At 32.0% G+C, this 13,689-nt stretch overlaps 1 protein-coding gene across 1 annotated transcript; it reads left to right on the plus strand.

Moving 5' to 3' along the window:
• The first annotated feature begins 4,065 nt into the window (after positions 1 to 4,065).
• Positions 4,066 to 12,371, plus strand: LOC131955855 (zinc finger protein 28-like). The gene is made up of 2 exons (XM_059320139.1): positions 4,066 to 4,942; positions 12,217 to 12,371. Exons 1-2 carry the CDS (start codon positions 4,066 to 4,068, stop codon positions 12,369 to 12,371), a joined length of 1,032 nt encoding a protein of 343 aa, XP_059176122.1.
• Positions 12,372 to 13,689: the final 1,318 nt, after the last annotated feature.

Consider the following 13,689-nt stretch of genomic DNA (forward strand, 5'->3'; position numbering starts at 1 on the left):
CGGTCTGGAGTATTGATAACATAGTTCAAATCATTCAATCTTGAATGAACCGTGAAGGGTCCACAGTACCTTAAGGATAAAGCATTTTTAAGGTTAGGCACGAGAACAAGGACTTCCTCACCTGGATTGAATGTTCGTTTTCGAGAACTCTTATCATACAGTCCTTTCATCCTCACTTGGGCCTTTCTTAAGTTCTTGTGAGTTAATTCGCACACCGCTTTCAATCGGACGTGAAAATCGTCAAAGTTCTCCACTGGATGGTTACTGGTACCTGTCCAACGCTCGTGGATCAGCTTCAGGGGACCACGGACAGAATGACCGAACACAAGCTGAAAAGGAGAGTAACCTAGAGATTCCTGAACACAGTCTCTAGCGGCGAAGATAATCCATCGAACAGTTTCATCCCACTGGGTGTTACTTCTAACGAACGTTCTCAGCATGGTTTTTAGGGTCTGGTGAAACCTCTCAAGGGCACCTTGAGACTGAGGGTGATAGGCTGAACTGGTGACGTGGGTAACGCCTAGCTTGGCTAGCGCTTCCTGGAAATGATGGCTGGTAAAGTTGCTGCCTTGGTCGGTTTGAACGATTCTAGGTAAACCGAAGGTAGTGAAGAACCGGGTCATGGCTCTGACTACAGTCTTTGCCTTTATGTTCCGCAAGGGGAACGCCTCGGGAAAACGGGTACTTGAACACATAAAGGTGAGTAGGTACTCGTTGCCCGCCTTGGTTTTTGGCAAGGGACCGACACAGTCCATGATAATTTTGGAGAAGGGTTCTTCTAACACAGGAATCGGATCCAACGGGGCCTTAGGAATATTCTGGTTGGGCTTCCCGGCCAACTGACAGTTCGTGCATCTTCTGCAGTAACGCGACACATCATTTCTCATTTTTGGCCAAAAAAAAAACAGTTCTTTGATCTTCGCTATTGTTTTCGTGACTCCTGGGTGCGCCGACATCGGGTGGTCATGTGCCAGTTTCAGTATTTCCTGCCGATAAGGTAGAAGGACCCACAGCTGGTTTTTACCCAATCATGGTTCGGCAGGTAAGGCATTCACTGGTACAGAGCGACGAAAGAAGAGGTCGTTCTCGGAGAAATATTCCCCATCGTCAGCTGAGAGTGTTTTTTCGACCATCGATTTGAGTTCCGCGTCGACTACAAGACCTAAATAGGTCACAAATTAAAAATTAAATTAAGTTAAAACATTAATTTAATGCACTTGACTCTATTTTATTTCAACGGTCAAATAAACTATGGTTTACAGTAACGGATGTTACCGAAACTCAACAAACATTACCCAATAATTTCCGACGCTATATCGTGATTTGACCAAAAAAGTTTGATCTTTCTGCATAATCTGAAATGACCAGAAATGAGTCCCAATCTCTACTTAACTACTTAACTCAAACTTAACTAACTTCTAGATCTAGATTCTTAGATTCTAACTACTTTACTTTATTAGTATTAGAATCCAGTAGGCTACTAGAATAGATCTATCTTATCTGACTAAATCTCTAGATCTACTAATAAATTATAATTATAGAATCTAGATCGATCTAGTTCTAGAAAATCTATATTCTAGGGCAATATCTAGATCTAGAATCTAGTGCTAGGGAGGCCTACAGGTAAATCATCGTTTTAGGTACGTAAAATCGCCCGCGACTAGAAATGTGAAAAACAGGTGACTACTTAAATTTTAATAGTTCTTTCATATTTTGAGGCGGATTACGGTTTTGAAAAATACAAAAATGTTTTCTTGTTTCATTTATGTATCTGTTTTTAAATAATCAAATCAAAACTATTCAGTATTAGACGAAAAGTAGCGATGTTTCCAACAGATGCAACCATGCTCATTTACTATTGCAGCCATCTTGTTTATTTTTTCTTATTGTAAACTTATAGTGCAAAATTCAGGGGAAGCCACTCTAACTTTCAGATGGCCGCTTTTTATATAGCAAATCCTGCTCGCAAACACTGCTATTTAAAGTTAATTTCTTGCCTATATTTATATATTTAGCCATTGATTTTGGTTTATTATTCATTTCATTTATCTATACTATTTGACACAAATATAAATATATCACAATATACTTCTATTAAAGCCTTGACAATGAGGTAACTTTTTCGTACATTACTAGCCGCGGGCGATTTTACGTAACTTAAACGATTGATTACCGGCCTACTACTAGTACATCTAGATCTAGAACTTGTAGTGGACGTCCTACGAGTAGGATCCTTTATTTTATTACATTTACTATACTATAGGCCTGCTATTTACTATTTGTTTACAAACTTACTAAATAGTAACTATTACTAAATAATATTACATGACACATGAAGTATTTAATTAGAATATTACTTTTTATTAGTTTGTAATTGTAATATACTTTTGGGTAGGCTATAGGCCACTATAGACTATAGGGTAATTAATACTGCTAATAGTCTATATGCCTACATTTATAGTAGGAAACTTTATTTTATTACATTTACTATACTATAGGCCTGCTATTTACTGTTTATTTACAAACTTACTAAATAGTAAATATTAGGCTACTAAATAATACTACATTACACATGAAGTATTTTATTAGAATATTACTTGTTATTAGTTTATAATTTTAATATACTTTTGGGTAGGCTATAGGCCACTATAGGGTGATTAATACTGTTAATAGTCTATACATTTATAGGTAATCTATCATCATTTTAAGTAAGTAAAATCGGCTGGCTAGTAATGTGAATGGAAGGTGACTCATTAAATTTTAGTAATTGTTAGGAGGATTTATGTTAGTTCACATCCAGTGACTGATTAAAACACCCAGTGCTCTTGGTAGTTTTACGTTGAGTGCAATCTAAAAATAGGTAGCCTATCAGGAGTATAGTATAGATAGTATTGGTAACTATTAATTTTAATAATTTATAGGCCTAAATCAAAATTATAAAAATTCTAGCCTAAAAAAAAGTTTCATCACAAATACATAATTGAGTTATAGAGTGATAGTAAGTAATATAACTAAAGAAGAGTGTAAATTGTCAATATAGAATTTTTAAATTGTCATTATCTGTTATAAAAAATAACATATAGAAACTTAGATATCATGACATATATTAAATAATCAATTAGTAAACTAACTATTGAGCGTAAATTTAAATGTACAGATGATATTTATTAGGCTTTTAAATTAATTAATTTATTTTTTGAATAATGACCACATAGCATAACAACATAATTGGGCCTAAGCATTACTTGCAATTGCATTTATCATAAGGCAATTATTTACTACGAGCCGACCCACGGCATATCATATGCCGCTATTTAGTTGTTTTATTTTCTACTTTTTAGTAATCCATAATTTGTGAATTCGACAGTACCAATGCTGCCACTGAAAATATTTGCTTTAAAACACTATCAGTAGGTCGTTAAGAACGATACTACCCCCACCCTCTTTTCCCCCAACCCTCCTTTCCTCCAAACCCCTACCCTACACCCCCCCCCCCCTGTGAAAGCAGCCTCCTCACAGTTACCTCCCCTAAGTTTAAAATAGTTTCAAACTAAATTATCTGCCCCTAATAGCCGTCACTAAACCCGGCTCTACTAATGTAAACATTTAGCCTGAACCACAGCTCACCAGATCATGTAGGGGTGGGGTGGTAGGGAGCGCACTTACAGCTTGTTTTCTAGCGTCTCCCAGAAGAGAATTATATATATAGATTATAATATAATTAACCATGTTTATATTAAGCTGCTTATCTAAGAGTAACTACTAAAAATCTAGATCAGTAATGGAGCCCAACTATTGTAAAATTTAGACTGTTTAGCACTGAAGAAAGTCTTGTTGTTAAATATCATTGTTTGTGTTTCCCTGCAAGGACTAAAAATATTTCTCATTCAGACTTTTATTAGAAGAACCTTAGTTGTCAGTAACATTTTCTGTCATTTCTAATATTGCAAGAACTTTACATTTTTAATTTAAAGTAATTAATATTTCTCTTTCAGCTCTAAATGTTTGATCAAGTGGATACCTCTGATTAATTTAATAACTCTAGTGTTATAGAACAAACAGAAAATGAGAGAGCAAGTAGGTCACTGTGACATCTGTTCAAGACCATTTTCATCTTTTGAAAGATTACAAAAACATTGGAATAAAAAGCACACGGAAGTGCAAGCCATAAGCTGTTGCTTTTGTGATTTTATAGTTAAAGAGGAGCCATTGTTTGCTAAACATAAAAAAGAATTTCATCCAAAGGATAGGATGGCGTGTGAGTTTTGTGCATATACCACAGGAAAATGGAGTAAGCTGAAAAAACATCACACCCATGTTCATGTGGCTTTCTATAAAGAAAACATTGCTGCTGAATTACTAAAGAAAAACTTCAAAAAGAAAACAGTGTTATCTTCATGTAAATTCCCAACAGAATACAAATTAATTTCCTCAAATTGTGGAAATGTTGAAGTCAGATGCTCAATACTGAAGGAGAAAGAAAATGTATCATTAACTAATGAAAAGATAGCTGAGTTTTACCACAATAAATTCAAAACATGTGACAAATTGCAGTTAAATCATGAAAATAAAACAACAGCACCTCAAAAGTTACAGTTATATGAATGTGCCCTGGAGAATTGTAAAACTTGTCAACTATACCATAATGGTAAACAGAGAGGCAGCGAGCCTCCAGCAGAGAATTTTGTGTGTGACATTTGCCAAACAAGTTTTAAATCCTTATCTCATTTGGCTTCTCATAAAATTGTGCACACTCCCTTGAAATGTTACATATGTTGCCACTGTGATAAAAGTTTTAACATTGGAGATGAATATGATCTACACTTGACAAGACATTTTAGGTTTAAACCATTTAAATGTGAATTTTGTGAAAAATGTTATGCAAATAAACGTTATCTTAAAGATCACATGAGATTGCATACTGGAGAATCAATTCACAAATGTGAGAAATGCAATTACATAACGCCTCATCTGTCTCGGCTAAAGCAACATCAAAAGATTCATCTAAACCTTCAATCAGTTGTTGGTGTTGAAAATGTACAAACTTGTGATAATTGCCAAAAAAGCTTTGTTTCTATAGCTCACCTTTTGTCCCATCAATTGATACATACACCTTTGCAGCTTTACATATGTAGTCATTGTGACAGAGGCTTTAACTTACCAGATGAATATGACCTGCACCTTGTAAAGAGACATTTCAGGTACAGACCTTTCAGATGTTCATTGTGTGAGAAATTTTTTACCAGCCAAAATAATTTAAGAGTTCACATGAGCATACACACTAGGGATTTAATGTATAAGTGTTCAAATTGTGAATACACAACAAATGATAAAACTACTTTCTCAGAACATAGGAGAGTTCACTTGAACAGTAAGCCTTTCACATGCAATGCTTGTGACTATTCAACAGCTTCTAGAAGTTCTCTAAGAGGTCATTTAAGGACTCACTCTGGTGAGAAGCCATTTTGTTGCAACCTATGTGACAAACGATTCAGTCAACATGTAACTTTAATCTCACATAAACGGCATATTCATCTAGTTTAACCATACTACTGAAGACACACTACGAACAGTGTTATGATGTGTAGTTAATCAAGGTATGTTGGTGTTGGTGTGAAAGATATAATGATGACATAATGATGAAAGATAGTGACGTTTTGTGTAGAAACTGGTTGCTGTGTATTGTGTGTGAGTTAATCTTAGTCTTGGTGAAAGGGTGTATATGACCAGTGTGACTCAGTCAGTAGCGTGAATTGTGAGACATCCATGTGGATGACGATTATAAGCAGAATGTGTATAATAAATATAAAAAAACACCTATTTTCATCTTGTCAATAAAATGTCACCTGTGTCGTCTAGACTTGTAATGGTACAATGACTGCCTATGTTGTCTGATATTCTCACATGGTAATGAACCAAGTAGTTCAACCCTCTCACAATCGAAAAATATATTATAAAACTGATGTGCTTGAAGAAATGTAAATTTATGCTGAAATTTTTTTAAATTTTTTTATTGACATTGGTGTAAAAACACTGATGTTTTTTTTTTGCATGCCTCCAATTCTGTTTATACCCAATCACAGCTAGATGAGGGGGGGGGGGGGGTTGTAAAATGTTTAAGCTGCTCAAGTTACAGCTATTTCCAACAGTGGGCTTGTGTTTATTTCAATACCATCATACTGTAAAGTTTTTTTTTTTTTTTTTAACTTTTTAAAAGTTTTTTTTATATCTGCTTGTCACATATCAAGAAATGTATTGTGTTATTTATTGGAAGTCTGTGTTACCTTCTTTCTATTTGAAGCTTATCTGAAGTTTTGTTAACTGTATTTTCTTATATAACTAGTAATCTGATTTATGTAAACACATTTACTAGTAATAGTTAAGCCGTACAGGCTTTTATGTTTTTTTCTTTAACATATGATAAAGCTTTTCTATTGCTTATGATACACATTGAAATTTATTGGACACATAAGAAAATAAACTTGTTAATTAACAGTTCTTCTGAAATATCTGCAGCTATGTAACACCTCGTCAATCTCTGTTGAGGCTACATCATAGGATTAATTTAAACCCATAACAAGACAAATGGTGTTGAAAAATTACACACTATATTCTTTATGTCATCTTATCAACTTTAAATGTAATTATCAAACCAATACAGCATTTTGATAGTAGTGACAGTTTAATTTTGGATGATGACTGTTACACTTGCTTTTCTTTTAAACTCTTAATATTATTTAAGTTATTTATTTAAGTTCCTGTAAATTATCAAACTTTATTTAAATTACCACAAGTTCTATCAATTTTAAAAAGCATTAGTATTTTGCACAATTAAGGTCTTAATGTTTTGTACTGGGCTTTATGCATCAGTAGAAGTGATGTCACAATTAGCAGTCTTTTAACACTATCTTAACCAAATTCTCCTCTTTATTTCTAAAGAGCTAATTATTACACAAATATTTATTATTAATTTATTATTTTTTTTTTTTAAATTTACATTAATTTGGTTTTAAATTGTAAATTAAATAGTTAAATTCTGTCTAATCTGAAATATATGCCTATTTCTGTTTTTTTTATTTTTATTTACCTGTTGGATTCTTTAAATTTGTTAATTATGTTTATAAATTTTGACATAAATTTTTTTCTCAGCTGTAAACATTATTGTTGAGATTCATTCCTAATTGCGTTTGTGTTGAGGTTGTATTTTTCATATTGTATGTGGCCAGCTATTAACTCTTTTGTTAAATAAACTAATAGTATTTACAAAATTAAGTCTCAAACTTGAATGCAGGTTAAATTAATGTATGTGGCATGTGGTTAAATAAACTAGCAGTATTTACTAAAATAATTCTCGAGTTTGAATGCGGGTTAAAGTCAGTAGAACGTTCCAGAGTTTACCCAGCTCAGATGTGTACCTGACTCACATTATGGAAAGCAAAGACGGCTAGGCATAGTGCTGACCACACTATCCCTTTAGGTGCTGAAGTCTCTGAAAAATGAACTCTACTTCATGTTCTTGGACACGAACGGGAAAAGAAGATGATGATGATGATTCACATAAAGACTAAGAACAAATGACCATATTTCATTTGATGAGACTAAACCTATGTAATTGACCATATTATCTATCTACCTTCCCTAGGTCAGTGCAACCGTGGTGAAACCCACGGTGGTTAAATCTCATCCTTAACCTTAGTCTAAATAAAAACACAAACCACTAAAAATAAAACAAAAAAACGTTAACAATTTACAGAATTTATTGCGTGAAATAAAATGGAACAAAAAATATATAAATTAAGTCAAATTCAAAACATCCTAATGCAACACTAAACAATCACCAAACAAACAAAACACAACGTTCAATGGGATATTATGTACCTTCGGTACCTCGGAGTCTAGGCTCTGAAAACACAGACAACCATCCTTACCAGTATTGCCACCGAAACGCCATCTAATATCCGCACCAAACATCAAACAAAACAATCCATACAAATCAAGCCAAGTTGCACAAACAACTTCACTGGAAGGGGGAGGGGAGAGAAAAAAGAAAAGGAAAACATAATAAAATGCATGGAAAAATATATATACATCAATATACATATGTTTAAATACTACTGACTACTACTAAAGATATTTAAAGCCTCGAGTAAAATACTAATCCCTACTACTACCACTAATCCTAGAATACTAAATCAATTCTCAAAACCACAATAAATCACTGTCTAACCAAGAAATTAGCCAATTAAAAATAACGTGCAATTAAAATCATCATTATAGAACCAATTTATCCTACACAATGAGCAGCACGAAGCCATTGGTCTACCTATACAACATCCACATTGATAACAATAAAGTTAACACACCCCGCTAAGGCCCCAAATAGAGGTAGACACAAAGCAAGTGACTCAACAAGACGTTGTAAGAAACATCACACACATTAATTTTACAGCAACCTAAAACTCGAGGCAAACTAAAATACACTCATTACTGTCTAAGACAACCACAACAAAATTACTTGTGACTGAGCCCAACTTAGTCATTGTGGGGAACCCACAATAACAATACTTTAAAATAAAAAAGTAAAATACACAAACACACTCAAACCAGTTTGGGAAACCATCCTAAACATAGCGACCTAAACCACGTGGTCTAAAACACGCCAAGGGTTTTAGAAAATACCAAAATACATTTCAAATCTTTCAAAAAAAGAACACACCACGAGTATATAAGGCAAGCCGATGCCCACTATCTCTTTTTAGACGAAAAAGAAAGAAAACGAGAAACATCGGCAATCGCTTTCATACAAATCACACATATACAAATACAATAAAAAACACAAATACCTTCATGCACGAGGTGAGCCCACACAGAAACTGACCTGATCTACATCTCGCCTCGGGTCAAAAGAAAGAAATTATCCAAGCGGTAAGTTTTTATACTGACCGCTTCGTGCGGAACGGGAAACCCTGTAGCCGCTGTCAAGGGGACCATTCACGCAGATTCGCACACAATAAAATAATACAAAATAAGACATCCATTCACCCGCTCACACTGACATTAGTAACAAACAAATGTTGTCCGACACTGACCTTACCTAACTTGCAAGTACAGGCTTTAGAGCATCACAAGAGAGTAAAATACACCCCAGCATTCAAACACATTGGCCTCATTGGAATGTACATAGAGAAAGTGTTGTTAGAAAAACAATAATAATAAAATTTTACACACACTTTAGCCATTTTATTTCTTAAAATTTTCATGTTACAATTTCTAATGATTCACTACATTAGAATTTACTTTACAATGCTATTTTCTTAATAGTAATATTTTTAGTAAGGAATACAGAATCAAATAATAACTAGCAAAAACTTACATTATGTTGAAATTAAGATAACAAAATGTAACAATTGCAGCTCTAGTCTTTCTTTTCTTCAAATTTATAATTTTTATGCTGTTTTTGTAAAAATAATTAATGTAAATTTATGACATTGAAATGTGTGATTAATCTTAAAATGGTATGGCCTATATGAATATGTGAAGAAAATTATTTTATTATCTTTTCAATCACATAGTATGCAGAGAAGAGTCTGAGATTTGGCATAACGTTCATATTGAGGTGTGAAGAAAGATAAAAATCTATATATAACATGTTACAAATGCATTTAATTTAATAAAATAAAACATTTAGCAAAAGTAAGGAAGTGACCATAAGCCTTAGCAATGGTTGGAGCAACATGAAGCTTGGGGTTAGTTCCATAAGACATGTAAATAGTGGGGAGGGAGAGGAAGTTTTTACATGTGGTCAGTTTGAGTTATACATTGCATCCAGTAGAGTTTGGTCATAGGATTTGTGATTCTATACCTCTCAATATAATGATTAAAGGCATTTAGCAAAAGATGAAAAAGTTTTTACAAAAAAATTGCTGTCTGCTCAGAAGTTTTGTAAATAATACATTGAAATTGAACAGTGTGTTTTATTTTAGTTAGCTTCTGTTATTGTTAATGTGTAATTGGTTTGATCAGAATTGGTAAACTCCCTTGTACCAATGAATGTGCATTGTCAATTTTATAAAATTTGGAAAGAATAGGCAAATTAACAGTGTGCCTAAAAAAACCATGCGGGTGTAAAAATAAAACCCTGGGTCTCTAAAGTGATAGCTTACTTCTTCTATCATACATATTTACAAATAACACAAAAAGAAGTAGGATACATAAAGAAAAAAAAGTACACATGCAGCTGAAATAATAGAATAAGTATATTTTTTACAGTATGTATAATAATTGTCAAGGTATACTCTTTGACTAAAGAATCTTTTCATAATACAAATACAAAAATGTATTAACTATGACCCACTTTTGGTTAACCACTAGTTAAATTTATGTGCAGAGAAAAAAATTATAAGAAATTTTATAATAAAATTTGCTATAGATATTATGTTAAAAAATGACATTTAATTGCTTTCAAGTCATGATGAATTTCTTTGACAAAAAAAAGAAAACATTTCCTTACCAACATCATATTCCTCTGTCTTATTTATAGAATTAATTTTTTAGAGTATTTAAATTAGATATTTAAGAAAATCTTTTGAGAAAAACATAATTTAGACTACAACTTCAAGAAAATCTTTCATGACAAATACCACATTCATGTAGCTTGTATCCTGAATGAACTTTTTTATGTGCACTAAAATAAGAATGTTGAGAAGCCATTTATAGCCAAAAAAAGTTTTGTAAGTGTAGTTAAATAACTACTCTAAGTAAATCATTTAGGACAAACATCAAATTCATATGGCTTTTCTCCCAAAAGAACAAAATTCTCTCTTAACAAATCCAAGCAAACCTTATAGGACAAACATCACATTCATCATGATTCCTGTGGCCTTTCATCTGAATGAATCTTTTTATGTTTTCTTAAATTAGAACTTTGAGAAAACCTTTTATGACAAACATCACATTCATAAGGCCTTTCTCCTGAATGAACATTTTTATGTTCTCTTAAACAATCACTTCGAGAAAACTTTTTATGACAAACATCACATTCATGTGGTTTATCTCCTGAATGAACATTTTTATGTTTTTTTAAATGAGAATTTCTAGTAAACCTTTTATGACAAACATCACATTCATGTGGTTTATCTCCTGAATGAAACTTTTTATGTGTTCTTAAATGAGAACTTTGAGAAAACCTTTTATAACAAACATCACATTCATGTGGCCTTTCTCCTGAATGAACATTTTTATGATCTCTTAAATGAGAACCATGAGAAAACCTTTTATGACAAACATCACATTCATGAGGGCTTTCTCCTGAATGAAGCTTTTTATGTGTTCTTAAATGATCACGTCGAGAAAACTTTTTATGACAAACATCACATTCATGCTGTTTATCTCCTGAATGAACTTTTGTATGTTCTTTTAACTTAAAACTATATAAACATCTTTTCAGACAAATATTACATTCATATTCAGAATGAACAATTTTGTGTCGCAATAGAACATTCTTATCTGCAAAGATTTTATGGCAAACATCACAATCATATGCATGTTCTACTGTATGAATCTTTTTATGTTGATTTAAGTTAGAACTTTGAGAAAACCTTTTATGACAAACATCACAGTCATATGGCTTATCTTCAAAATGAACATTTTTATGCATATAATTTTTAGAACTTTGAGAAAATGTTTTATGATAATAAACAATTTTATTTTCGTTGTCCCCAGACAATTGTAGATTTTCTTCAAGTCCATTTTCTTGTTTATTCTCAAAAAATAAAAATTCTGTTGTGAAATCTTGTTTTAAATATTCAGTAGTTGGTTTTAAATTTTCAGATGTTGAAAATTCTGCTGATGCAGCAGGTTTTTTATTAATTTTTTCAATCGAAAATGTATTATCAGGCTTAACATCTTGATAAGTTTTAAATGACATGTTAGGTTTTATATCCTGGACATTAAAAAATGATAATTCTGGTTTTATTATGTCATTAGAAGAAGAAAATTCTGAATTAACATCAGGTTTAACATCTTGAAAAGTGTTAAATGACATGTTAGGTTTTATATCCTGGAAATTAATAAATGTCAATAATTCTGTTTTGATGTCAGCAGAAGAAGAAAAGTCTGGTGTAACATCAGGTTTAACATCTTGAGTGGTTTTAAATGTCATGTCAGGTTTTATATTCTGAGAATTATAAAATGACAATAATTCTGTTTTTATGCCAGCAGAAGATGAAAATATGGTCAATAGATCTGGTTTCAAATCTTCAGAAGATGAAAATTCTGTTAGTTCATTTGACTGTATATCTACAGTAGATGAAACTGCAGCTAACACATCTGTTTCCACCTCCATGCTGGGCAGCTTCTTAGATATGAACTGATGATTAAAAAATGTAAATTTTAAACTGGTGATAAAATAACCAAAACAACTTATTACTAATAACATTGCAAAATTTGCAACACATGCCAGACTTGTCTGATTACTAATGATTACTCAGTCAGATGTTATTTTAAAATAGACAACCAGTAATGCAAAGCAATCAGGACTGCAGATTAATATCTTGAGCTTTCAGTTTCTTAAAATTCTTTTTAAAAATAGAAATACTAAGATATTAATAATAACAAAATCTAAACATGATTTGCTTTTGTAATAAAAGTTTTAAAATTAATTTTAATTAAGTTCTAAACTGTCATAAACAGCTTTATAAACATTTGATTTCTTCAGGCAGCTTGGCACTAATTTGCACTTAAACTTAATGTTTTTTTAGTTTTTAGACAATATTTGTACACAATAGGACTTGTTCTTGTTCTCTCTCACTTAAATTCAAGTCCTGTTAGCCGGGGAGAGATAAAAAAAATTGAACTAAATCAATTGTTAAGAACAGGATTGATATTGATAACAAAAAAACATGGCAGCTTCAAGATTTAAAAATCAACAACAGCTCCCATAATGCAACAATTGTAAAAACTTTCAATGCTATTTTATTCGTATGGCTGGGAACTAATATATGTGCATGTATAAAGTTTTGTGTTTATGGATTTATTAATTTGTTTACAGGTAGTGCAATGAAGGCTAGGGGACGTTATTGTTACTCTACTCAACTGGCGCAGCTGCTTTAAACTACGGAAAGAACACAACACTAATAGTGTCATCTTCCAATTTTACAGTATGAAGAAATGAACTATTTGATTTAGATCTAGATTCTATAAATCTACTTATCAAGATGTACACTATGAAATATATAAAATTTTCTATGTCAAAAGAATACAAATTACTATAAAAAACAACATAATGACCATTGAACAGCAGGATTTTTAACAGAATCATTTAAGTCTCCTAATCAGTGTGTGCATTTAATATGGTGTTGTGTTGACTAATAATGTATATAATTTGGTTTTAATTTTTCTAATAGGTATTGGTAGCGTATGTTATTTTAAATGTGTCGGATTTTTAGCTATTTCTTTGCTTTGTCACTAATATCGTTCAAGGTTACATTAAAATAAAATGATAAAAAAAATCAATTAATAGACATTTTATTATAGTATTAGACATTAGATCAATATCTTTCTAGATCTAGATCTAATCTAGTATGGTTAAAGAATCTTGGGTTATTTCATTATTTGTAGTATTAGTAATTTAGTATTGTATTACACTATTTGGCATTAGGACAGTAATATTAAAAATAATTAGATAATTAC

This window comes from Physella acuta, unplaced genomic scaffold (genome assembly GCF_028476545.2).
Source record: "Physella acuta isolate Inbredline_101_S28 unplaced genomic scaffold, ASM2847654v3 ptg001111l, whole genome shotgun sequence".
Taxonomy (NCBI): Eukaryota; Metazoa; Mollusca; class Gastropoda; family Physidae; genus Physella; species Physella acuta.

Bases quoted from the DNA above. Each gene is read 5' to 3' on its own strand.
- LOC131955855 (XM_059320139.1), top strand. From the start codon at position 4,066: ATGAGAGAGCAAGTAGGTCACTGTGACATCTGTTCAAGACCATTTTCA. The intron at 4,943-12,216 runs GTGAGAAATGCA...TTTTTATGCCAG, and splicing joins TGGAGAATCAATTCACAAAT to CAGAAGATGAAAATATGGTC.